At 38.2% G+C, this 27006-nt stretch overlaps 3 protein-coding genes and 1 pseudogene across 5 annotated transcripts; 2 read left to right on the forward strand and 2 right to left on the reverse strand.

Moving 5' to 3' along the window:
* Positions 1–31: 31 nt before the first annotated feature.
* On the forward strand, positions 32–4958 carry zgc:112408 (uncharacterized protein LOC550260 homolog). Its single transcript, XM_037533933.1, has 7 exons — positions 32–139; positions 213–319; positions 1305–1374; positions 1470–1552; positions 1854–2057; positions 3366–3500; positions 4475–4958. The coding sequence occupies exons 1-7, from the start codon at positions 64–66 to the stop codon at positions 4661–4663; spliced, it is 864 nt and encodes a 287-aa protein (XP_037389830.1). The 5' UTR covers positions 32–63; the 3' UTR covers positions 4664–4958.
* Positions 4959–6940: 1982 nt separating this feature from the next.
* Positions 6941–14470, forward strand: lipib (lipase, member Ib). 2 transcript variants are annotated; one of them, XM_017716980.2, is made up of 10 exons: positions 6941–7075; positions 9119–9498; positions 10013–10121; positions 10733–10834; positions 11063–11152; positions 11428–11595; positions 11701–11790; positions 11878–11986; positions 12087–12260; positions 12461–14470. In XM_017716980.2, exons 1-10 carry the CDS (start codon positions 7024–7026, stop codon positions 12546–12548), a joined length of 1362 nt encoding a protein of 453 aa, XP_017572469.1. In that variant the 5' UTR covers positions 6941–7023; the 3' UTR covers positions 12549–14470. The 2 variants fall into 2 exon arrangements, with proteins under 2 accessions (XP_017572469.1, XP_017572479.1); XM_017716990.2 differs by having other exon boundaries at positions 9122–9498.
* On the reverse strand, positions 14029–14206 carry LOC119262415 (annotated as a pseudogene).
* Positions 14471–16151: 1681 nt separating the features above from the next.
* On the reverse strand, positions 16152–26157 carry zgc:112982 (uncharacterized protein LOC503771 homolog). Of its 2 annotated transcripts, none has more exons than XM_037533931.1 (11): positions 25925–26157; positions 24533–24576; positions 23855–24391; positions 22734–23522; positions 18801–18970; positions 18287–18419; positions 18041–18095; positions 17599–17720; positions 17150–17249; positions 16941–17040; positions 16152–16722 (listed from the first exon to the last, which is right to left on the reverse strand). In XM_037533931.1, the coding sequence occupies exons 2-11, from the start codon at positions 24568–24570 to the stop codon at positions 16709–16711; spliced, it is 2058 nt and encodes a 685-aa protein (XP_037389828.1). In that variant the 5' UTR covers positions 24571–24576; positions 25925–26157; the 3' UTR covers positions 16152–16708. The 2 variants fall into 2 exon arrangements, with proteins under 2 accessions (XP_037389828.1, XP_017572457.1); XM_017716968.2 differs by having other exon boundaries at positions 17599–17726; positions 25925–26156.
* Between the last annotated feature and the right edge of the window lie 849 nt (positions 26158–27006).

Here is a 27006-nt window from a genome sequence, read left to right on the forward strand (position 1 = left end):
GCCAATTTTAACACAGCTTAAAATGCGCAACATAACATAACAAGCTGAGGCTTATTGTTCAACATGACTGAGAGGGTTCGGAACAAAGACAGGGCAGACCGAGATTTTTGTGAGGATGTGAATGAAGACTTTCAATCAGGTAATTCATTTATTTTCCTCAAGGTTTGGCTTTTGAACACTATGAAACCATTGTCATGTATTTGTCTCACCAGGAGAGGGTCAGCCAAAGAGTTCTGGCTTCTGTGGGCTTCTTCTCACGGCTCTCTCTTTTCTTCTCATTCTTGCCACATTCCCAGTCTCTATATGGAGCTGTATGAAGGTAAGAACACTGCAACTATTTGGAGAAAATCTACAGTACTGTATGAAAGACAGAGACCACAATTTCCTTGGTTTCATTTCAAAATCAAAACTGCCTTCAAGTTCTTCATTCTTCAGTATCAGGAAAAAAGCAGAACATACATTTAAAAGAAAGTCTCAACAACTAGTATTTTTCAGTATTTAGTGCATCCACATTTTTGTTTTATTATAGCTTCTATTCTTTTCAGGAGACTCACTTAGAAAGTTCAGTCATAGAAGTTAGTTGCATTTTCTGCATCTCACAATTCAATTCTAGTCCATTTTTTCTTCTTTTCTGTCCATTTTTCTCAGTGAGGGCTTCTTGACAGCCACACACCTATTTAGATCCATAGCGTTGAGTTGTCTTCTCACAGTGGACGGATGGACAGAAACACCTGTGGATTTTTATCTGAAGTACGAGTGAAGCTTGATTTTCTCCTGTCTCTCAAAGATGACATGGGGACATCTGATGTTTATCTGATGGGGACAGTCCCATTTTCTCATTAGCTTTTATATCATTTCATTGAACTCCAGATTTATGCAAGAGGATTTTCTTATATATAATCTTCTCTGAAAAATATTATCATTGCTGTTGAATGTTTTAGTGTAATTTTCTGTTAATTCGATTCTAGCTTTTTTGCCTGGTGCTAAAAATGAATAATTAGAACTTAATTAATAAATGAATGGCCTCTGATTTGTGCAAAGTACTGTATATGCAAAAAAATATGTATTAAATAAAATATATATATTACAGAAGCCAGACTTCAAGACCAAAAATCTGCTGCCTTCAATAAAAATCCATTTTGTTTTTTGGTTTTATGGATTAATTTTGTATTCAAGTGTAACAGTGGATCCTCACATTTCAGTCCACATAACTGTAGAGATATCTGACAGTATTTTGATTGACAGTCATGAGCACATGAACGTACTAATCATCATTTATTCCGCAAATTCTATTTGACTGAAAGATTGTCAAGGAATATGAGAGAGCAGTTATTTTCCGTTTAGGGAGACTCCTGGGTGGAGCCAAGGGGCCTGGTGAGTTACTGTTTCATTAGAAATAAGATCATTTCATCATTCTTGATACATGAATATTTTTAAACTAAATGTTTATAAATTGATACTTTTTAAAGGCATATTCTGGATTCTTCCATGTGTGGACACCTTTCGGAAAGTCGATCTGAGGACGGTATCTTTCAACATTCCCCCACAGGAGTTGAGTTTCTACAGATAAAATAACTTTTTTAAACTTTGCCATCCAGAAATATGGTTCCTGCTCAACTGCCTACTGCTTGTTTTAATAAAAAATAATAAAAAGGTTATGGAGTGCCATCTAGTGGTGAAGATATGTATATTACACTTGGATATTAAACATTACAGTCAATACAAATTAAGTAGAAATAAGAAAATCTGCGTTGGTACTGAAGATCTGATTCTTTGTGTGTAAGTTTTAGATATTCATATATTTCATTACTTGAAATTTTAAATATGGTCCTTGCTCATGCTTCTCTCTACAGGTGCTGACAAAAGACTCGGTAACCATCATGGTAGATGGGGTGGTTTATTATCGAGTTTTTAACCCTACAGTGTCTATAACCAAAGTGGAGGATGCCAATCTGGCAACACAGATGCTGGCACAGACCACCCTCAGAAACATGCTGGGTACCAAGAGCTTGGCGGATATCTTGCGAGACCGTGAGGAGATGGCAGAACAAATGGAGGTGGGGTATGCCACAGAGCTCTTGCAAAACTTTTCCTCAATTACCATATCAGAAACAGTTGTCAGTTAAGATGGATTTCAATGTTCTTGTATCTTTTTGTAAAGCCTGTTTTGGTTTATATCTATATACAGTTAATCCTGTGAACAAATTAACATTTTTAACTTTCTTTTAACTGTTAGGACAATTTTCTTTCAGCAATCATATTATGCACTAAAAAAATTTATGTATCATTTCCACATGAATGAAGTATATTACATCAACACAGTTATTGCCAAATGTAACTGAAAGACAAAAAAGTGTTAATGTAACAAATTTGTATGTAAAAGTCTGGGTGGCAAGTTACGTTTTTGTTGATTTTTTAAGTGAAAATAAGTTAATACATTCTCTACAGAAAACACACTTCTGTACATTGTAATTCCCAACTTACTGTTAATTAGCTAAATTTATCATATTGTAATTTAACATATTACACTTAGTAAATAAATAGAATCTGTAAAGTAAAATTCGCAGAAAATATCCTATTAGGTTGTATCAAGTAGAAAATCTGTAAACTTATTTTCACTTATAAAATCAACAAAACATTTATCAAAGCAACACCTGGGTATGTAAACACTACTGTACCGCACTACATACATTGCAATTCAAAGGTTTAATGTCACATATCACATTAATAACTGCTGTTATTTTATTCAGTTTAAATGTATACAGTCTAGACTGAAACACCACAAAGTATTTTAAGATGCTTTTCAATACAAATATATTTAAAAAAATTTGTGGGGAACCCCAACAAATTATTAAACGATAAATAATACAACATAGCTATTTATCTGTAGCCATTTTTGATTGGCTATCTGGACTGAGATTTGATTACCACTATTTAAACGCAAGGCATTCTAGGCAAAAATTTTAGTCTAACTTGATTCTCACTGTCAAAAAATTCTCAATCACAAAGGAATCATGTCCAGTTCTGTTGATCATTCTGGACACATCTAAAATGCCCATTTTTTGCAGCGTCTTACATTTTAATTGAAACCAATGCACTTGTAGAGTATTAATATTATATAGAATAATTTAATACACATATCTTCAACAAAAACTGTTTTAATATCACTAAAAACTGTTTCTAAATCTTTGAATATATCAATAATATATTTTGTTAAGTCATGTGGAAATTATGTGCAGAATTGAATTAAGCAAACACAATGCATCATTTGACAAATGCACACAGATATCAATACATTTAATAAGAAGAACCTAAACTATAAACATTTTATTTCCTCCATTCATGAATCTAATTTTGTCCGACAGGAAGTCATTTACTCTGCATCTAAGAACTGGGGCATTAAAGTGGAACGGGTAGAGCTAAAGGACGTTAAACTCCCTCACACGTTGCAGAGGGCAATGGCTGCTGAGGCTGAGGCCACCAGAGAGGCTCGGGCCAAGGTGAGTTTTCATGTGTTCTCAGCAAAACGCCCCAATGCACAAACTCTGACAGCACTACTGCAAAGCCTGACAAGTTCAGCCTGATCAGCTTTGCAGCTTTGCGTTGTGTCTAGAGGGCTAGTGAGCTCTCTGATTGGCCAATGACTCGGCACTGCCCCCTGTATGCAGGTGGGTGAGGTGTAAAACCCCCTGAGGCCACCTGCTCATGAGGGTTACACCTGATTTGTACAGGATCACACTGGCTTTACTGTTCCAGACATCCACATACCTGGCAAACAGATGAGCTCATGTGTGTTTACACACCATGCACTGATGACACTTCTTACAGCCATCTGTCAGACATTTACAGTGGGTCATGTAACATATACATACTGTAAGTAATTATATGTATAAAATATAAAGGAAAACAATGCATGACTTACAAAGGCAGCTGAGACCACTACATGAAGCCTCTGAAAGATCATTGTCCTGTATATTATTGGTTCTGTAAGATGAATTCAGTCCATTTAGTGAGCTACACTGTCCAAAACTTTGAAATTACTTTTCATACTAAAGATTTTTGATATTTCATACAAAATGATCATTTATATAATGTTAATTTAAATATTATCTACTAGAATACTTTATTTTACTACTACACAATATATTTTACTACTATATTTTAAGCATTTTATAGACTTTGTTATTAAATGCTAAATAACACACTGTGATTATCAATTTACAATTATTTTTATGTCAAGTTCCCACATTTTAAAGGTATTCTTGATACTACATATCTCTTGCTGTCAGCTCCATTTATCATTCTGGACATTTTGTGTCTTATTTCTTTTTTTCCCCTCTTAATTACTTGAAAGTTGCAGAGAAATTGAATATCATAATCCTTTAACAGGCTAATCTGCAACCACTTGGTTTTAAATAAAAAAAACTGAACCTAAACCTTTGAACAGTAACTCACATGTGTTTGTCTCATACAGGTGATTGCAGCTGAGGGAGAGATGAAAGCATCCTGTGCTCTGAAGGAAGCAGCTAATGTGATGTCCGAGTCTCCAGCTGCTCTGCAGCTGCGGTACCTGCAGACCCTGGGTGAAATCGCCACAGAGAGGAACTCCACTGTGGTTTTCCCCATCCCCATGGACCTCATCAGCACCTTCATGAAGAAGTGAATGAAAAAAAAAATATTTAACTAGACTAGAACACATTGTACATCTAAATAATTTATCACTACAAATAAAGTACCATAAGCATGTATAAATATATAAAAGTGCTTCAGGAAATTTTGATTTCAATATTTTTAATACTGCTATCAGCTGAGGGCTTTTTTGACAGAATATTGCCAAGACTAAATCAATTGAAGTGCATGCTTAGTATCAGTTCAGTCAAGAGAATGCTTAGTATCAGTATATATTGTCTTGTACATATTGTTTGTTCTTTTCTTTTTTCTTTTTAATCAAATATCAAGATAGATCATAGAATGTTTCTTATATGGTATTGTTTGAGATCTTTATTTAATTACTGTACCAGAATGGTTTCAATATTCTGAAATCCACTTCACCAAGATGAAAACAGAATTGTACATAAATTAATAAAAACGTATGTATTTAGCGCATACATAATTCCATTTGTAAAAGGGGGATTTCTGCCTCCTATTATAGATGATTAAGAGTGTGCTTGGACTGTACTGAACTGAGGAGTTCTGCATGGTCAGTTATTAACCTGCTGACCTGTAAGGAGAAATATGGGCTCAATGAGCTGTGTCTCATGGGCCTGATTAATTGGATCTCCTCCATTTGATGTGGTTATTGGAGGACAGTAGAGAAGAGTTACTGTAATCAGTCTGTGATCTCTGCTTAGTAATGCCATTAGGTGTATACTGTGTAAGCATGCAAAAGCAATAATGCCCTCCAAATTTTTAAACTTCATTAGGTTCTTTTTATGAATCATAATATTCACATTTTAGACAGTTCAGACATTTTATTTTACAAAATGAAATACATAATTATATCAGCTGACGTATAAATCTGTAAGCAATATATTAGGGCCAGTTTTTATGCAGGAAGCTTACACTGCACTGATGAGAATGTAGCCACAGTGCCCTACAGTCCTTTTGAATGGTGACAAAACACTGCAGTGCATTTGTATTTTTAAGCTATCTAAGCATATCGCTGGCTGGTTTACAGAAAGGAAGCAAATAATCACTAAGAAAAGGGGGGCACTAATCCAGTGATTATCAATAACTTACATTTCACAACACCACTCTTGTCATTTCATGCCTGCATAGCGGTCTCATGTAATGTGTGACCAGCCATCCTTGTTAAAATGAGCTTACAGAACAAATGATGCTTAAGGGCAATCAGAGGAAGCATGCTATTGTGCTAAGCATCTCTTGCAGATTCTAAAACTTGATTATTCGGTTATGGCCAGTTGCCTCAGTCTTGTAGTATTTTTGTCTCCATGAAACGAAGACTTATGCATACCTAAAATGACACATGCTGAAGGCAGGGTATACTTTAAAAACCCACAGTTCATGCTGTTTAGTTCATGCATGCTATGTATATCCCATCTAAAGCAGCTCTCCCACAAGCTATGCAGACAGAACCCCTCCTAGTCAAAGACTTGGCTTAGATGTGGGAGTGAGAAAGGAGAACAGTAAACTATAGGGTTGCAGGACAGGGAGAGTGTAGCTAGAGATCTACTGTAGAAAACCTGTATAATTAAAGGTACAGTGACAGTAGCCTGAGAGTACATATTCATTTACACTAATTTATTGCAGTACCATAATTTCATTATATTTTTCTTCTAATTTACACAATTGTTTAAGAATTTGGAATCACTGTTCAAAAATTTGGAATCAATGTTTTCAATAATATAAAACCAATCTGGCTGTGGATATCTGCAACAGAAAATTATTATAATATGTAATTAGTAGGAGAGCAAGGTGCAAGAAAAAATTGACAATTGTTAGATTTGCCAAGAATGATAAACAGACCTGTAAAGAGTTCTAGGACGGCTGGTAAAGTTGCAATAAAATTAATATGTAGGATTCAATAGTGCAGATCTAATTTCAAGGCAGATAACTTAATAAAAATCTATCTAAATAGATCATATTATATTTTTATCATTCAATAATGTCTTCTTCACAGAATTCTTGAAATATTGAATAAAATACACACAAATACATGCTGGCAAATAGTCCGTATTATTTAATTCACATTGAATAAATCATTGTATTGTAAATTAACAAAACTTAATACAGCAAATGATTCCACATTTTTTCAATAGTAATTCATCTAGTGTAGGTTTTTAGTGTATTTTTCTAGAAAAAGCCGTCAGCTGGCCTACTGACTAGCCACATTATGCACTGCCCTCAGACTAAGCATGCTCTGATCTCTGAAAACTAGTTTCTTCCCTCCCACAGTCTCCACCCACTTGTCTGCTTTCCTACAAGCGCTCCTCCGGTTGTCACTTGGATGTCTTTGACTCCTTCAGGTGTGCTTTCCTTCTGCTCTTTCTTCCTCCAAGAAGAATGGGTCTCTGGAAGTTCCTGGGGCTTGTGGGTTTCTTCACCCTTTGCAGAGGTAAGAGACAAAATTGGATTCTATTCTGCATCTGAATTAGACATTGCCTTTAGTCCACCATCTAATTATCTTCTGTGGAAACTTTGGGATTCAAAAATAGCAACTTTCTATTTCAATCACTCTTTAAAGACAACAATGTTATGAAACAAGACAAAATGTTCTATTTATACAGCACTTCTCACCAAACTTAAGGTTTCTTTAATAATAGCATTAGCAAAGAAAAAACTGATCTGCAGAACACATTAACCCTATTTGTGATACATGAATGTGAGTCCTGATTTTCAGCGGTGTATCTGTGGCCAGGATCATAAGTACTGCTAACAAAAAGCAGGGCTAATGGAGCAAGTCTAGAGAGGTCAGGGGTCAGGCTTGGGCAGAATGAACATGCTAGGGGAGGGTGATTGGTGTCAATCATATTGCACACTCCTCATCACACCTTACACACTCAACTGAACCCCTGTAATCACCCTAGGCATCTCTGCAGAGTATGGGGTCAGATGGAAGGGGCAAGGAAAGACCATCAAAGGAACATGTGAAGCAGTGGGATGAGCAGCTTTTTTATAGCACCATGATCCAATTGTGCCTCATACGTGCATGCTAATTACAGAGCACAGATCACCTCTAAAGCCTGCAGTTTGCAGCACACTACCCGAGAGCCCGGCATAGCTTACTGTCTGCAAAACAATGTTGAAGCAAGTGACAGGATTTGAGTCCAACCAGACATGATGCAAGCATATGTTTTCTACAGTGGGACGGTGTGAGGCCAAAACAGGTGATCTCTGTTGGGCAGCAGTGACAAAGGTATTAGATAAGCAGAAACTGGGTCGCTAAAGCCAAGGCTTACTTCATTGTGGATCAGTTACTAAACTGGGAAAACAGCGAGATGGAAAGAGAAGTAGCGAGAAGGAAAAACAGAGCCGCTTTGTTGAACTGCTTAGCTCAATGCAATTAAACAATTATGATGCTAACTTTGTGGATTAAAAGGGATCAGAAATGAAACTGTTATTCATTGCATGTTATTCTTGCTTTATTTTATTTTTTATTACTATGATGCTTAAAGACATAACCAGGCACAAAGACTTGGAATGTCTATAATACTAGAAAAAAAGGAAACCACTTTAAATGATTTTTGAATAAAATAGAATGAAAACCAGAGGTTAAGCCATGAAGCATAATTTCTCAGTAAACTGACCAATTTAAGCTACAAATGAAGACTCTCCCACAGGAATATTCCTCCTTTCCCATTGGAACGGTTTGACTTTTGACTTAAAAGGCAATTTCACAGATTTTTCAAAACTTTGCATATTTAAATAATTGAAATACAAACAAAATCATTCAGAGTGATTTGATTTAAAATGCTCCATTCTAGAGAAACTTCCAGAGTCAGAATTGTTCACAGAGGTGGTGATGGGAACCAAGACGTCTGAAGCATTTAATGCCTAGAAAAGCTCCCTCACAGAAAGTTATTTCATTATATGGTTAAGGGTATTCTGCCTGACATCTGAGACATTGACTCACAGTGACACAGGTACCTGTTTTAGGTTGGGGGTGCTGAGATTTTAAACAGCATATGTGTAAAGTGACATGTTTTTTGTGAATTTACATCAAACAGAAAAATAATGAGGCAAGAAGGGACAATATGAACTGACAAACAGGACAGTATGTATCTTATAACCAGTGATGGACAGTAACTAAGTAAATGTAATTTGTTACTGTACTTAAGAAGTTTTTTTTGGTGTATCTGTACTGTGAAGTTTATGCATTTTGGGTGACATTTAACTTTCATTCCACCACATTTCAAAGTCAAATATCTTACTTTTTACTCCACTACATTATGCAAAATCAGTCATTCCTTTTGGCTTATGTGTGCATAAAATGTCAAACTTACTTACAACAAACAAACATACTCATGTCTAATTGTTTCAATGGAAAATGCTTCAATGTAGCAACTGCCAAATAAACATAAATGTACAAAAAAGTTTCTCTCTCACATTTATAAATATACAAACACAAACAGAAAAATGAGCAAATATTCACTGTTAGCAGGTCAAGACAACAAGTGCGACAACTTCTCTGACCTGAACTTTCATGAGACGTTCATCGGAACCAACCTTTATGTGCGTCTGCTCCTCTACACCCGCGCCAACCTGGATTGTGGTCAAGAGCTGCCCCATCATAATTTTACCAAGGAACTCCTGTTCGACGTGAAAAAACCCACCACTTTCGTCATACATGGCTACAGGCCCACTGGTGCCCCACCTATCTGGATTAACCACATTGTACACCTGCTGGCAGCTCAGGTGGACATGAACATCTTGGTAGTAGACTGGAACCGAGGCGCTGCCAACCTCAACTACTTCATCGCAGTGACCAACACACGCCGCACTGCTATCAACATTACAGGCTTCATTGAGAGGATGAGGGTGAGTAATCTGCAAATATATGTTTAAAAAAACTACATACACACACACACACACACATATATATGTGTTGTACATGGTTATATATAGCACCCTTTTGAAAAGGGTTCTGCTATTGTTACAAGCTTGACATCATAACAACAGAAGAACCGTTTTTGGTCCTTTTCAAAAAGATTACACATAGCACCATCTTCAGCACATTCTCCATCAATCTGAAGAACCCTTTCACGATGCAAAAAGAACTCTTTAATCATGCAAAGGGTTCTTTGAGTGTTCATTGTTCTATAGAGAACCATTTTCTTTACGAAAGAACCTTTGAAGAACCATCCTTTTTCAAAAGTGTAAAACACTCAGGAACATGGGTTATTACAAATTACACTACATGAGTGATGATCCACGGCTCAAGCAATTACGTGACAGCACTTTATTGCTTATAATAATTAATGTCTGTCATTTGACAAGGGCTTGGGGGAGATATCTGAGCTGTGAATGAAAAGCCCATACTATGTTGTTCCAGGATGAGGGTGCATCTCTCGAATCAATCCACCTGATAGGGGTCAGCCTGGGGGCACACGTGGCTGGGTTTATAGGAGCAATGCTAGGAGGCAAAATAGGAAGAATCACAGGTGAGAGATCCTAACTAAAATCTGAGCTTCGGAAGTATTTTTACCCCTTAAACTTGTAATGTCAGCATGTCCAGAATTCCCAACTTAGCCTTCCTCAGTCTTATAATTACATATTTTACACATTACTTAATATTCATAGTGGCTGGTGAATAGCATATAGTAAATATTGGATAACACACCTTTAAGACATTTTTATCCTTTAAAATGGACAATATGGACTGCTACTCTTGTCATTTTGTGAATGTGTTGTACTTTTGTTCAGGGTTACACAGTTGCAGAAAGCAGATAAACAAGCAAATCTGAGATTTTTTAACAACTTCATACAATTTGAGGCAAATGTGTGATGGTTTATGAATGCAGTTTGCATAATGCTAATTGACCGGGTGTATGCTCTGATTATTTGATAGCTACATTTGCCTTGCAGTCCTTGTGCTGACCTAAAGTAACCTTTTACACCAAACATGTCTTGGATGATGGGCTACATTTGAGTAACAGGACAGTAAATCATTTTTGCCAAACTACAGCTTTAATAACTAGATGATAATTCTAGAAAAGAATAGGCTGAACCAGTTAAAGGTGCTGAATAGAAATTCTCCATTGAACATCCTTAGGTCTGGACCCAGCAGGCCCAATGTTCGCAGGCGTCCCTCCAGACGAGCGACTTGATCCAACGGATGCCCAATTTGTAGATGTCCTACACACGGACATGAACTGTAAGCACCTAAAACCTAACACAACAAGATAATCTGGGCTCAGTTTCTTCTAAGCATTGTACCATAATTGGTCATTGTCACTGAAGTGCAAATTATCTGTCAACTTTCTCTATCTGATGACAGTCTTTATGTTGCAATGCCTTTGAGAAGCACAATCCCATTGCAAACAGCAACCACTGTCACACAAGATAAATCCATGTTATGTTCCTGATGTATTTGTTTTAACAGCCTTTGGACTCAAAGGGACTCATGGACATATTGATTTCTATGCCAATGGTGGACTAGACCAACCTGGCTGCCCCAAGACTATCTTCTCAGGTTAGTCCTAAAAGATGTTACAAATGCGATAGTTGGAGTAGCACACCCAGCAAAGGCACTGATTAGCTGTGCAGATGCCCTCCTGGTGGGACCCACCATTTCGGTGTCTACATGTTCATATAGTACATACAGTTTGCTCAATGTACAAATTGTTTGACAAATGTTTAGATGCCAGTTGTGCCTTGTTAAATTTATAAAAAAATGAAAAGTTTCTCATGCTATAAAATATAAAAAAATCTAAAATAAAAGCTCATTACTGCTCTACTTTTCCACAGGAAAATCCTACTTTGTTTGTGACCACCAGCGTGCTATTTTCCTCTACCTGTGTGCTCTAAACCACACCTGTAACATCACTGCTTACCCATGCTCCTCCTACAGTGACTTTCTCAATGGCCAGTGTTTGCAATGTGAAGCCTTTAAGCCAGCCTCCTGTCCTGTCCTGGGTAATGGAAACACCCAGCATTACACAAATAAGTAACAATTAGAATGCCACACAGAGCACACTTCATGCAGCTCAAGATATTGACATCATCTTAATCTGTCTTCAGGATATGACATGACTCCATGGAAGAACACACTCTTGAAACTGGGACAGACAAGAGTCTATTTCTCCACCTCAGCAGATCCACCATACAGGAGTAAGTTAATAGCACTATAATACTTGCTTAGAATAATTGTCCATATTTTCCATGAATGTTAAAACATTTTAATTCTAATTGTAACAGAGACAAGCTACAGAGTTGATATCGTAACCTGGAATCAGTACTTGCGATGGGGGGTGGTTACTCTCCGCCTGCACAGTGGAAAAAACGTGACAGAGACCAGGATTGACCAGTACGTAGTCCAACTTGACAACACATTTAAACAATATGTTCTATAAAGGTCTTGTGCATACAGTCCTCATGTACTATGCTACCTGTCTGTTGTTGCTTAGTAAGCTGCTGCGGTTTGAACAGTACACTGCCACACGAATGCTGGCCCAATTTGATGAGGACTTGTATCCAGTTCAGAAGATATCCTTGCGGATCATCACTGGGAATGTGATAGGACCCCGTTACAAGCTTCGTCTCATCCGCATTCGAATAACCCCACTTGACCAGCCAGACAGGTAAGCGTGGGCAGATGTTTTTTCTAAGTGCATTCCTCAAGCACTCCTTAAACCTTAAAGACAGATTAACAATGAAACAGGGAATGACATAATTAACATTAATGAGATTGATGTCAAAGACAACACTGAACAGTGTTGAAAAGTTCCAAGCATTTAATACTGTGAAAGCACCCTTAGTACCCCTTTCCTGTCTTCCCCAGGCCACTGATGTGCCGATATGACTTAATTATGGAGGAAAATGCTGAGATCACCTTCAAGCCATTGCCGTGTGATGAATCTCGTCTATAAGCACTCACCATGCCGAACTTCAGTGTTCCTCGTTACAAACTGCCAAGTCAAGGAACATAACCATGAACTAGTTACTATGAATCATCTCTGGGCAAGCAAGAAACCTTTGGTACTTTAGTTGGTGTACCTTTCTCAGACTACAAAATGGATTGAGACACTTTGACTGCTATTTTTGTGCCTTTACTTGAAGACATTCTACATGATTCGGAGATCAGCTGGAGATTTTATTTGCTTCAGACACTCTGACGTGAGATATCAATTATAGTGCACTTCAAAACTGACAGGCCACTCTTGGACTTGGAGCCTGATTTTCTACTTATTTTTCTATTATTTTTCATGACGGAATTGCACTGGAACTGTCTGGTATGACACCTCAGGTCAGTATTTAGCAGAGCACTATTCTACCATCAAACTCTGTCATGTTATTTTATTTATTTATTTTTTTGGCTGTCTCTCTTGTTCATAGAATTAAGAAACCTATAGAAAATGCCTCATAATACTGCTCAAGGATGCATGTTTCTAGCCAAAAAAAGGGTATGAGACCTCCTTATTACAAACACTGCTGACTCTTGACATAAAGACATTTCAACTGCCTGTACATTACCATGTATAAACAGTTGCAAAAGTGCTGGGGACAAACACAGGTGAAAAAGAAATCATGAAATGTTATCCGGTCAGTGAGAAAAAGGTTTACAAGGACAACATACTATTCACCAACATACACTGTTAAACAAACAGTACAAACACAATTTTGATTAAACAAAACACAGATCCAGTCCTTTCTTATTGATGTTTGTAAAATATGATGAACTGACACACTAAGTAAATTGTAGCTTTAGTCAGAGAACTACTTATTGAGATGATGAACTGCAAGCGTTGAACGTTTTCTGCAATGTATTTAACTCAGTAACCTAGAATTATTAGAACTAAAGTTACTTGCCAGGAGATACAGAGGTGGACCAGCTGCTTGACTGACATTAGACACACGCTGAATCTAATGAGAACATGACTGTAGATGTCTTTGTGGGGCAGGAGAACTGACAAGCCAAAAAAACTACAGTTACAGATTCCCCCACCAAACACAGGCATGGCACACCATCCAAATGTTTCTGTTTGGCTCGTGAGGCTTAAAACAGCATTACAGGGATTTGGAGACATTTCTGGTGGAAATGCATAACTGCATGGAAAAACATTTTGTAACGTCAGCCCCACAAAAGGAAGATTAAGTGACCTTTATTAGTCCCACAATGGGGAAATTTCACCTCCGCATTTAACCCATCTGTGAAGCAAAACACCACACACTAGAGAGCACACTTGCCCAGAGCGGTAGGCAACCCTATCCGCAGCTCCCGGGGAGCAGTTGGGGGTTAGGTGTCTTGCTCAAGGACACCTGTCACATACTGTTGGTTCTGGGGATCGAACCAGCAACCTTCCGGTCACAGGGCTGGTTCCCTAAACTCCAGCCCATGACTGCCCCATAAGGAGATGCACCGTTCCTGGAGGTACTGCAATACCAGGTTGATGCGTGGAGCCCCTCTTCCATATCCCTGTCCTAAAAATCTATTTAATATGTAGTCCTCATATAGAGGACGTATCAGATACTAAACTGATAAGAACAGATACTACGCTTGATCTTAGCCAAAAGACCGAGAAGTGGTCTTCCGAGAAGCGAAAGAGCATGCTAAGAGAACTCAGTCAAAACTTGGTGTAGGGCGTTTCTTCTGACAATGCGAGTAAATTAGCTAGGTTATCTACTATGGACAGCAGAGTCGTGCTTGTGATGAACTAATGGGTAACCTAACTTATATGACGTGGTTTTAAATAAACCTCCTGCAAAATCTTACCCGACTCCTCTGACTTTACAATTACACGTTCAGTGCAAGTTTAGCACGCTAACTACCAAGGAGCCATCCTTATATTGTCAAGAGTCTGTTTAAGCTGGCTAACTTACCTTACTGAAATGAACTACTGAACTTCATGTTCCCATGTTCTCGCATCAAAACGCTAGCTAATTATCTTTGTGTGGTCTCTGGTTACATATAACGTTATACACACACTCCTCATAGTCCTTTGTGTGCTTTCTGGTGACCCTAGGCTCCTAAGCATGGAATCCTGTCTTAAATCTCGTTAATGTATCACATTGTTGCGTTTTGTTTTACACAGAAAAATGCCCTGGAAACAATATACTCTAGGAACGTAGCTAGCTAGCTAGCTAACTTGGCATAAACAAGTAAACAACCAACTCATACCATCTTCCGTTTTAACGTTAGCAACGTTAGATAGCTAGCTATTTAACCAAGCTAGCTAACCTAGGTTACCTCAAACGGACCAAAAACGGCCGGTCCTTTCAGTATGGAACATTGTTAGGGTACCTTTGGCTTGCCACAATAAATTCTGTCAATTTATCAAATTTATAATGGTATCATTATAACCCTGTTAACAGTGAAAATACAAACCAAAAGAAAGTAACTCATTTCCCTCAGCTGTAAGGCTGGCGTTTCCAGGGACGGTTGGTTTTTGAATTTAAACGGAGTGCAGCTGTGCGCGCGGGCTGCTGCAGCGCTGTAGCGTTAACTTATCAGCGCGCTGCATTAGGAACCCCTTTAGCCCCACGAACCCACATCAACCATCATCAACATACTGCCCGCATTATAGTCTCGGCTGCATGACAGCCTGTTCCCACCACTGGAGTAATGTATACAGCCATTTAGCAAGTCATAATGATGAGGTTTTTTTCTATAATTATGACTTAGGATCTCATTAATATGACAAATTCTCATTAATTATGACTTGCTATCTCATAAAAATGAGTTTTTCAAGTATGACTTAATAAACCACAATTACTGTCATAAGACATTTCTCAACTACGAAAACGTAATAATTATGAAAATGAAGTCATAATGATCAAACAGTAAGTCATAATTATGGCATTGAAACTCACTACAAGATACTATATCAATTATGAGACAGCAAGTCGTAATTATGAGACTGCAATAACTGACAGTGTCTTAACGAGATTCTAAGTCTTCACTTTGAGTCATAATTATGAGATGCAAAATCATAAATCACACCAAGTCATAATGAGAGGCCCTCATTATTATGAGACAGTAAGTCAAAGTTATGATACTCTTTATTCTGAGATAACCATAATTATGAGATTTTATGTCATAGTTATGCGATATTAAGCCATAATTATGGAAGCCCTAAATCATTTGTTAAAAAAAATAAAGCTGATGACCATTCAGAGTGATAAAATGTGAAATGCTCCATTCTAGAGAAACCAGTACCAGAATTGTTCACATTGGCAGTGATAGGAACCAGACTAACTCTGACAATTACTACATGATTACTAATATGCTGCCTGGTGCCTAAGAGACTGTTTAAAAACAAGGTTTTGGACCAAAACATTTAAAAAAGCAAAAGAAAAGAAACCCAGAATAGCAGGCAGGTCAACTTTAGTTCTAATAATGGTTTCCCTTGGATTAAGGCTGAACAGATTTAAAAGGCTCCAGGCTTATTCAACAATACCCTACTTACTTGATCTATAAATGTCACACTCGGGGCACAACTAATGGAAGAATAAAATGCCTGAAGCACATAAGCTACATTACATGCTTTAATCCCCAACAGGTATTCTGCAATCACGCTATCTGAGAATAAGTAATGGAGAACATAACCCAGAGGATATACAATTGTGATCAACATGAAACATGCTCAGAACAAACAGTCTCATTCATATCGTATGACGTTTTCGTATGTATATTTATTTAATACAAAACTGTGTGAGAGTATGAGATGGTCCGCAAATAAACAGTTTATTTTAACTAATCTGATTAAAGAAAAATTTACAGAGACAAAATGATGAGTGAAACAAAAGTCACAGACCGTAATTAATCCGACTGAAAATGGAACGGCTGTAAAATATAAAACTGTTGCATAATGCAAATGAAATATGCTCTGTAAATATATCATTTGTGATGATATTTGATTGAAAAGAACACCAAACATGATTAAGCACTTAAAATCCACTGTGATGAAGATAGTAATGTAAGTGAAACAAGAACAGAAAGAACAGCTGTTGTGCACCAGCTCATCTGACATACTCCCATGTAAGCAGGCACCGAGTTTGAACCCAGAAAACTACTCCTTTAACCCATGCCTCACCAGCTGGCATCTGTAAAAAATGGTGAAAAGATTGCACACTAAAACACATTATACCATTATTTTATAATTTTACATTTTATTCATTTTTGTAACAACTTATTTTTCTGTGTGTTTCTTCTTGGACAGTTTATTTACAAACAGATGTGGAAACAAAGAATGTAAAGTGTACTAACTAGAAAGTAAGTATAATATATAAATAATATATAAATATATATAAATATTATATACCATTATTTGGATTCCTTGTCACGCGTGTACCACGTCGTTTGCCAAAGCGACTGAAATTTTGCCTAGCATCAAAATTCGAGACAGGACCAAGAGGACCATCCTGTAGCATCAGAGACATCATAAAGAGTTATCACTCTCACATAGAACACATTATGAACATCACAACACAGCATACCCAGGATCAAGATCAAATAAGTATGTGCACTCACCCACTGTTCTGTTTGCTGAGGCATCTGCTCAGACCAGTCAAAGTCAACTCCTGCATCATGCACATCTTCCTCATCTATATAGGTAGGCTCATTTTCCTGACTAAGGGCAAAACATGCTGCAATCAGTTGTAAAGCTGTAATCAGTTTTCCTATTAAAAAAAAATCTGAGCAAGTGCATGAGCTCATTCAGGTTTTGGATCAGTGAGCATTTAGTATTCATTTGTTTAATCAGAGTCAAAGCATGACTAATGTATGACTTACATTCCTATTCATGTGTTTTCATGTTCAAAAAACAGTAGTGTGTGTTACAAACTGAATAAAAATTTGTGAATTTTCAGCTTTGATAGATCACTTTTTTCTCAGCACAAATGCAACTGCAGCATTCAGAAATTGTGTTATTAATGGAAAAAAGTAGAGAAAATAGCAGTCACTGATTAAAGAGTCTGTACCTCTGAGGTGCCACCTGAGAAAAGCCCCCACCAGCAATGGTGATTTTCACTCCCTCCAGTCTTTGTTGTCTCTTCCTCTCCAAGTCATGCCTTAAATCACCAGGAGCAGGGACCTGCCTTCTCTGTGGCTGATAAAAGAGTTTGTTTGTAAAGCAGCACTTGACTCCTGACACTTAAAGCTGTATCATGCAGATCAGAATAAGTGGTTACACATTATTTATAGGTTGCCTACACAGGGACTTCATAATACAAGCATAAGCATTGACAGACATTTATAAAACATTAAAATTTATATCAGCAATCTGCAATACATAACTTAAGCTGTTTACAAACAGTCAATATCTGCTTTAAATGTTATTTAATGATTATGCATGTTATAAACTCTCTGTGAAGGCAGCCTTCAAATAAAGTGCTACCAAATAAGTAATGCTGATGGATTTACCTGCCAAGAACCAATGTTGCAGAAAATCTGTGTGTGTGATGAGTCACCAAGGGGCCTGAAAAAGGAGACATAATGAAAACACTTCACTTAACTCTTCACCATTCAATTACTTAGGTAAAGAGGGATTTTATCCATCTAAAACAATGTAATTTAGATTGAAATGTAGATTTACTGTAGGTTTGATGACTAGTTTGATTAAAAAAGACTGCACAATAGCTGTATTTATAGCACACAAGACAGCTGTACCTATTGATGACTGGCTTAATTTCCTCCAGCTCTTGCTCGTCTTCTGCAAACTCATCCTCATCCTCAAGGGTATAATGCTGCTCACTAGAGAAGCGTTCATTGAGAGTAATGCCTTGACCCTGGAAATAATTTTCTAATGTAGATCAAACAAAAGAATTAACACAAATTTGGTCTGTGTGGGAGATATCCGATACATATAAAAAGTACGAGAGACCTTGCTAGCACTATACAAAAGCTCCACTTCACAACTCTTAAATATTACACGTAAAAATGTTCCATTAAAATTTCAGAAATTCTGGTGCCACCGCAACTCTGCACTCAGAGCTGTTTCTGCCCTTTCTAGACTGTTATGGAGGTATACTTGAAGGATTTTGGATGACTTAAGGTCTTGGACACACCAGCTGAATCCTTCAGTTTCTCAGAAACGAAGGAGGCATTTTACCAGCAATACAGCCTCCTTCTGCTTTGAGACACAGCTATCATATGCTTGTTGACTAATTTAACAATGTCTGACCTTTGACATGATGTACCAGAGTGATGATCTCTTGGGCAAATGTCCCAGAATGCATAGCTGACTCCCTGTATGTCCCAGAATGTTCCAGCATGGGCAGAAAGTCAAGACGCTGTCGGCCCACATTGACCAAGTCAAGCGACAACTGCCTTTCTGAAGAATAACCTAAGTGTCTGCACAAAGTGAAGAAGGCATGAAGAAAGCCATTACGACAATCAAACAAAAAGCAGGTTCAGGGGAACTATGCACTATTTAACAGACCCAAAAAGAAATACCAACCTTTATCAGCTTTACCAAAGATCAATTTTAAACCTTTCCTTCTCAGCAGGCTACTCTGGAAAGGTCTTTCCAGACAAAAAAAAAAATAGACCAAGTTCTGTACTAAGTTCGAGTACAGTGAAAGTTTTCCCATTGCAAATTTGTCTAGTACTACAGGAATCTGTATGAAAAATAGGGTTGGGCGATATAAAAGGTAATAAATGTGCAGTGGCATTTGAAAATGATGCTGAAATTTCAAAATGATGCATCAAGAGTCTCTTCCACATGTAAATGGCCAAATAAACACAATCAATCATTTATATTTTAAAAGGGCTAGCTAGTAACTAAGAATAATAGCATCTCAGCAACACCTAAGAGCCTCACACACACCACAGGCTTTCTGTGAACGGTTGAAGAGATGGTTTAACAACTACTGAATGATAGCTTGAAAATCGCGCACACATTCATTTATTTGGTGACCAAGTAAAAAAAATAAAATAAACATCTTATTTTCGTTTTTGAAATGTTATTTATGGCACTTTTATGCAACGCCTCCCAACACCTCCTTTCCCCACCCCTGGTTCTACCGTACATTGCGGCAATACTTAGAGAATGTCTGAAGGTATGAACAAGTGACTACTGCCCAACTCTATGAAAAATCACAGATAACCCCCTCATTGGGAATCAGTAAAGTGTTTGAATGTGCTGCAAGAGTCAGCCACATAACTAATTCCCAGTATTTACAGAGAAACCTTAACCATTCTCATGGGCAATTAAAGGTGTTATTGTCTAAAACAATTGCAAGTGGGTATATCTAAAAAGCAGAAGCAGGGAGCATGGAGGTATTATTAGTTTATAGGTCTGTAGAGTTAGTGTACACTCAATTACACTTATTATTGTTACCTGAATATTTTCAGATTCTGAATTATTCCACATTTCTAATCAATTTAAAACCTGACATAGCGTCAAACAACCCTTTAGGCTAATCTCCTTTAATCATCTGCTGCTTTTTAAGTATACCACTGAATCATAAATGGGTGGTGAACGTTCATGCCTCTTTTCCATTCTCCATTTCAGTCCTTTGTTTAAGTAACTTTGACAATCTTCTTTTTAGCTCAGGATCTTCTTACCCAGAAACATGGAGGCAGGTGTAGAATGTCTTTGGAAAATATTCAGTAAGTGTTCATTCAGTGATCAGAGGAAACTTCTTCAGAAAAACCTCAGTCTTGGTTATTACTGACCAGCTTGTTCCAGTATCTTTGTCCTGTTCTGGCAAACTTCATAAAGAACACTCACAAGGTCACAGGGTCTTCTTGCAAAATGAGACAGGACAAAAACGCATGTGGACTCAAATATATGAGACCCTTATTTCATTGAAAAACAAGAGTGGAGAGGATCCTTTGAATGAGAAGGTATTAAGCAAATTTTGAGAAGTATCTGATCAGATACATGATGAATTATCCACCAGATTTACATTCATGATATCCAACTTTGCCCAGAAGACTTCACAGAACATGAGGATCAGTTAGGCTTGCTTCTCTGACCTCTTCAGTCCAACTTTCAAAATTTGGTTTATTCTGTCTTGTATGCAGCGGGTAGTGCTGTCACCTCACAGCAAGAAGGACCTGTGTTCAATTCCCTCCTCTGCGATTAGGGTCTTTTCTGTGTGAAGTTTGCATGTTCTTTACGTGCCTGTGTGGGTTCTCACACAGTCCGAAGACCTGGAGCCAGGCAAACTGGTGAATTAACAACTACCCCAACGTGCAAACGTGTGTGTCTGCGCAGTGATGGACTGGCAGCCTGTCCAGGGATGATTCCTGCTTTCTGCTCAATGACTGCTGGGATAGACTCCAACAGCGCCGTAACCCAGGAGGACGGTGCAATATCATTTTTCATGTTTAGTTAGCATTTCTAGTCCTGTTCAGTTTTTCCCAGTAGATATCATGGATCACGATAAACTGGTCTCATCATCAACTTCATGAATTATGGGTATGTGGGCCCAAATCTTGATGTGGAAAATACATCTTGTGCTACATGCAGTCTTCCAATAAATGAATCCAGAATATTATTGAGGAAATGTGAAACATTCCTAAATCTCACCGCCATCCAGATGCAGATATCCCCAGCAGATATGCAATGATCGAAAATCTCCCAAAACCTCCATTGTGTTGATTCATTCAATTTGCTATTTTTAGAAAGTCCTCAGGGAGTAAGGTGAGCACCAGGTCGCAGGTTTAGAGGCTTTTTATTTTTTTGTATAGTATCATCAGCAAATACATCCTATACAATTCCACCAAATTCTATGGACATCAAGGTATTTGGGTCCAGTCCATTCCCAAATACACACATCATATCAATACCGTTGCGTTTTTTTCACAGAATCCAGGATTGTTCACTTACCTTCAAGCAGTAGTGATTATAAAAAGATTTTTCTATTTCAAATGTTAAACGAAGTACTGGTATTTTGGTGGACGCAACATCTTCAGTTTCCTCTACAGGAAAGGTCATCAGTTGATCTGTGAACCCAAGTCATCAAACATGCTCTTCAAATCCATCTTAGTGGTCAAAATCAACCCGCTCCAGTGTCGCACAGACTTACTGTCAGTCTTCCACTAGTGTATCTTCCAGCATTATTTGTAAGGAACAGTCTGGCTTTAGGTGAAGCCTGATATTTCAGAATTTTCCATTTGATAGATTTTTTCTCACATTGCTAAGTGAACACATGCCACCCATAAACACGCCTTCTCATCCAGGAATATCTCCCCAACATCCACACAGTGTTCCAGCCTTGACATCATTTCTCACCTTCATGGAGTATGAATTTCATCACTTCATCATCTCTTCAACGTAGTTGGGATAAAACGTACAATGTATAAATTTTGGTCAAAGCTCCTGGACCAAATCCACCAGCACAGGTTTAGAACCTCAAAATCTGTTTGAAGTTAAAGGCCTGGTTTAATGACTTTAAACTCTTCACACAGTCACTTAATATTCTTAATGTGGTGCAGTAAGGATCCCCTGAAGTTTCTTCATCGAAGGAATGAATCAGTGATGCAATCACTTCTCAACTCTCTTCTCAGCTTTGCAGAGGTACACTCAATTCAGGTTTGGGTGCCAGTTCTGTGGTCCTTGGTCCATTACCAGGATTCTGTCTTCTTACTTTGAACAGCACTTTCCCTCTCAGCCAAAGTAATGTTTCATCCTCTCAAATGTGCAGGTTCAATGTTATCCAGCACCAGATTTATTTCCAGTGGAAATTGTGAGCATGGTCCTTTCCCTCAGCAGAGAGGTGGCACTGATGTATAACACAGGGAACTGCCTGTATCTAAATTGGAGAATCAAACAGAAACATAAAACCTTCTGAAAAAGCTTGACTGACGAAGTCCGATGAGACTTGAATCCATGACTTGATATACTGCATACTCCTATGGACTTCAAAACAGACCTATCCACAATGCTCCCAACAAAGCAAAATAAACCGTAAGATGACATGCTGTATCATGTTCATGCTTTTCATCAAACCAAGACAGTCCAAATATAGAAAATGTTGATGTCCAACCTCCTTGAAAGACTATGATGCAACTGTTCCTGCGGTCTTCATGCTGTAGACTCAGACATCTGAAAAAGAGGCATGAACTTTCAACCACACCCAAGAGCACTGCTGTGGCGATACTATACCTGCTATGGCCGACAGGACGACTCATATCCACTTTGATCCTTAAAGTTTCATGCTCAGTAAAATCCATTCGAGGCGCAGGAGCAGCATTAATGTTTAACTTTCTGTGATGAGGAATTCCTTTTGAAAACTTTCCTGTTTGCAGAACACCACCATCATTTCCTCCTGGTTTTGTGCCCTTCTCCCATGTGTGTCCAGAAGATCTCGATCTGTTACTCTTGTCATTTCTCAAATCCACATCACCAGTCAGATCCATTGTCCTTTGTCCATGTCGTTGTCTTGCATGCGTATCCATTCTAGATTGCTCCCAATGCTGTGATCTACCTCGCATGGGACTTCTTCTCTCAATAGGAGGGTGATGCAATCGCGTTTCTTCTTCACTATGATAGACAGCTGAACTGCCACGCCTATCATGTGTGATTCCTGCATGATTGTCATGCTCCCTCCTATGTTTGAGTGATTCCATGCTTCTTGGTGGTTCACTTGTCTTAAGGGGATCTCTGCCCCTTGGTAGGTCATTGCCTCTTGGAGGATCCCTGCTCCGTGGCAAGTCATTGATTCTCTGAAGATCTCTACTCCTTGGACGCTCTCGGTTCCTAAGTGGATCATGGCACCTTGGAGGATCCCTGTTCCTTGCATCATGGTTTGGAATTCCGTGATCATGCTCCACTATAACAGGAGCATTATGTGGACTATAGCCCCTTTGTGTGACACTATATTCCTCGTGTGGATCCAAACCTCTAAATCTTTTAGGATGTGGGTGATCCTCCCTATAATTTGACTTCAAAGACCTGTGTTGAAAAAGCAAGTACAATTTGTTCAACAATGAAATAATCCAACAGTCTTCTAGTCAAGCTTCAAGACATTCCAAGTCTTCCTAACCAAGTGCCTTTTCTAAAAACAACCAATAACTAACTTGTTTTAAATTGTTCAAATGACAAATTAATTAATTCTCATTTCTAAAACTTTTAATATATAGAATGCACTCTAATAAATAATCCTTTGGTATATTTTCAGCATTTCTACAGATAATCTTAAGGTATCATAATTCAATCTTCATTTCTTTCCTTCACTTCAGTTGAGTCAGACAGAGTACACAGCTTCATTAGATGTGGTTTTGTACCTCACAGAAAAGGAGCCTCTTTCATGATATCTATCTTCATTATGATGTCCATGTTCCATCCGGTCATGTCTCTTTTCTTGTGAATGCCTAGGACTGAAACTTCTTGAATCCCAGTGGGCCCTATTTGAAAGGTGCCTGTCAAAATGAGTGCCATCGTGCTCATTCCTCCTCCGGCCTGGCGACGGAATCCTCTGATGCGTTTCAGACACATAATGCGACGCTTCAGGAGAAGACAACCTCTCCCTTGGCAGTCTTCTTGGAGAGTGAGATGGTTTCTCTTCAAACCTCTGAGCATCATCCTGTGTTTGGTATCTTAAATTGGGTGAAGGCCTCCGTCTTCTAGCGTGACCTATAGCCTCAATAAATTTGGCCCAGTGGTCAACCTCTTCCTCTCCTTGAGAGGGACCATTATCCCAGTGTGAATTACCTTGCACTTTGTTGACATTTTCTGGATTTCTCCACGGATCTGAACGCACAGATGAATGGTACTGCTCTCCATAGAACCCATCTTCTCGCTTCCCAGGCAATGCAGAATTTCTGAAAAATTGAAAGTTCAACAAGCTATTAATGAGTATATCATTAGAATACTAAATATTACCACATTTTACTATATAATTACACCAATGCCAGACATTTTACTATATAAAACATTAAATACAATGAGCCAAAACCAAATACCTTGAATATAAAGGCGATCTTGAATGTGGCCGTGACATTGTGACCTTAAAAACAGAATAAGAGTTACAATATAGGTGATGTGCAAGAAAGAGGGTTAATTATAGATTCTAGACATTTAAAATCAACACAAGAGGAAATATATGTAACAGCTACTGCCAATTCAGTCTATTCTACTTTCTCTTGACCATGACAGCCTGTAAACTACTAATATTTTGCATAAAGTCTGCATAAAAATGTTTATGGTCCACTGTGTATACATTAATATACTGAACTTTAATCAAAATACAATACAGTGGCCATAGATTAAAATGAACAATACGAATATTTGTCATTTATTTGTCATACATGTAGTCACAGACTATATGACACTAGTGATAGACTACATTCTACAGTGTAAATGCTCTTAAAAAAAACTAACCATTTGTAAATAAAACCAATGAGAAGAATGGGGGAATTGAACTGAATGAAAGTTTGTTTGATCAATGCTGATGAAAAGCCCAAGGTCACAGAAAAATGGTTTTTCCTCACTTTTTGAAACGGTTGCATGTAAAGGTTATTAAAGTACTGTTTACTCCACAACCCATAATCTCCATATAAAAGTCCACATCTAAACAGGAAAAAAATGTTTTGATGTTTTCGTGATGTCACCAACATCTTTACATATCGGCCCATTATTTAGCTCCTAACTAATTTACGACGGAGCTACAGGGAGTGTTTCAGTCTGGACTGTTTCAATGAGGCACAATACAAGGCAGCCAATCACAGCAGAGGCTATTTACATATATTAGCTTTAAAGACAGCTTGTTTAATTCTATGGAATAAAGACGGGCTGGAAAATGTATGTCATGTCAATCCCATATTAAATGAATTACTGATTGATCTTGAATTACTACTGATCTTGAAATATACAACAACACAAGCGCCGTCGGGGGGAAAATAAAATAAACCCGCAGCTTTCTGCTGTTCTTCTGTTCCATATTTATCTTCCACAAGAAAGCTCAAAACCCAATATCTCGTTAGATTCCAGCAGTTAAGGAATGTGTATTTGTTATATGTAATATTAAAACGTTAATCATATAAGGGCGCCCTGAATTTGAGGAACACAGACAACGTAACTTAATCGTTACTCTTTTCTATTGAGTTAGCGAACCCAGCGTAAACTAGCCTTAGCTAAGCTAGGCTAAGACTCTTGCTCGACAGTTATTTGACTAGCTTATAACCGTTTACTAACAAAACAAAGGAGTCGAATTATTATTTGAAATATACACATTGTATATAATGTACACCTGCTACTTTTTGCGGCTGCTCTCCGATACAGATAAAACAAGCAGGCTTGTAACCTAATGAGCAGTTGGCTAGCTTTAGCTAAGCTAGAGTTAGCAGGCCTTTTACCTCCTGCGCCGCTCGCGCACCAGAAAATACAAGAAGACGATGCGTCCACCAAAATACCAGCTTCTAGCACATAAACCGTCGATATGTCATGGACTTAACATGGCAACATATTACTGATGGGATACGAAAACAGTGCTGTCGTAGTTTACGGCCTGTTCACTCCCATTCGCGATGAAACTTGCGCCATCCAAAACACGCTCCATGGATAAACCTTAACCCGGATGCATGTCGAGTCTTCCTCTGGGGCGAGTCTGAAACGGAGGGAAGCTCCCTGCTCCCTTGCTTTGTAGTGCACTTTAAAATATCAGCGGGGGCTTCTCGTGTCTTTGGGACCTCTTTTGGGAGCGTTTTCGCTCATTTTCAGAGCAATTTGTATTGATATGCATAACAGCGTATAGTATAGCGTATAACAGTAACCGTAACCACCCAACAGAATGTGGTGGACATTGGAACTAACTTCAGTTTGCTGTAGAGTTCAGGGTGCCATAGACTTTGAGCAGTACATTGATGATGAGGACTTTGAAGATTGATGACAAGGTTTTTGAAGTTGTTGTTGATGTAGTAGCTGATGCAGTACAGGAAACAAGAAATATGACAAACAGACACCATATTTCTAAAAGTATTCATCTGGTTTCACACGCATATGAAATTGAGAGACATCCATCCATCCATCCATCCATTTTCTAAGCCACTTCTTAATCCATAGGGTTTTATATGATGTCGGCCCACCTTTGCAGCTATAACAGCTTCAACTCTTCTGGGAAGGCTTCACACAAGGGTTAGGAGTGTTTATAGGAATTTTTGACCATTCTTCCAGAAGCATATTTGTGAGGTCAGACATTGATGTTGGACAAGAAGGCCTGGCTCGCAGTCTCCACTCTAATTCATCCCAAAGGAGTTTTTTTTGGGTTGAGGTCAGGACTCAGTCAAGGCCAGTCAAGTTCTTCCACACCAAACTTGCTCATCCATGTCTTTATGGAACTTGCTTTGTGCACTGGTGCACAGTCATGTTGGAACAGGAAGGGGTCAGCCCCAAAATGTTCCCGAAAAGTTGAGAGCATGAAATTGTCCAAAATCGCTTG

This window comes from Pygocentrus nattereri, chromosome 24, assembly GCF_015220715.1.
Source record: "Pygocentrus nattereri isolate fPygNat1 chromosome 24, fPygNat1.pri, whole genome shotgun sequence".
Classification (NCBI taxonomy): Eukaryota; Metazoa; Chordata; class Actinopteri; order Characiformes; family Serrasalmidae; genus Pygocentrus; species Pygocentrus nattereri.

Coding starts and splice junctions, on each gene's coding strand:
- zgc:112408 (XM_037533933.1), top strand. CDS start 64: ATGACTGAGAGGGTTCGGAACAAAGACAGGGCAGACCGAGATTTTTGT. Junction 320..1,304: donor CTATATGGAGCTGTATGAAG/GTAAGAACACTG, acceptor TTTGACTGAAAG/ATTGTCAAGGAATATGAGAG. Junction 3,501..4,474: donor CCAGAGAGGCTCGGGCCAAG/GTGAGTTTTCAT, acceptor TGTCTCATACAG/GTGATTGCAGCTGAGGGAGA.
- lipib (XM_017716980.2), top strand. CDS start 7,024: ATGGGTCTCTGGAAGTTCCTGGGGCTTGTGGGTTTCTTCACCCTTTGC. Junction 7,076..9,118: donor TTTCTTCACCCTTTGCAGAG/GTAAGAGACAAA, acceptor ATTCACTGTTAG/CAGGTCAAGACAACAAGTGC. Junction 10,122..10,732: donor CAAAATAGGAAGAATCACAG/GTGAGAGATCCT, acceptor GAACATCCTTAG/GTCTGGACCCAGCAGGCCCA.
- zgc:112982 (XM_017716968.2), bottom strand. CDS start 24,570: ATGTCACGGCCACATTCAAGATCGCCTTTATATTCAAG. Junction 18,096..18,286: donor ATTAAGCCAGTCATCAATAG/GTACAGCTGTCT, acceptor CTCCTTTTTCAG/GCCCCTTGGTGACTCATCAC. Junction 17,250..17,598: donor TCTCAGGTGGCACCTCAGAG/GTACAGACTCTT, acceptor TTTTGCCCTTAG/TCAGGAAAATGAGCCTACCT.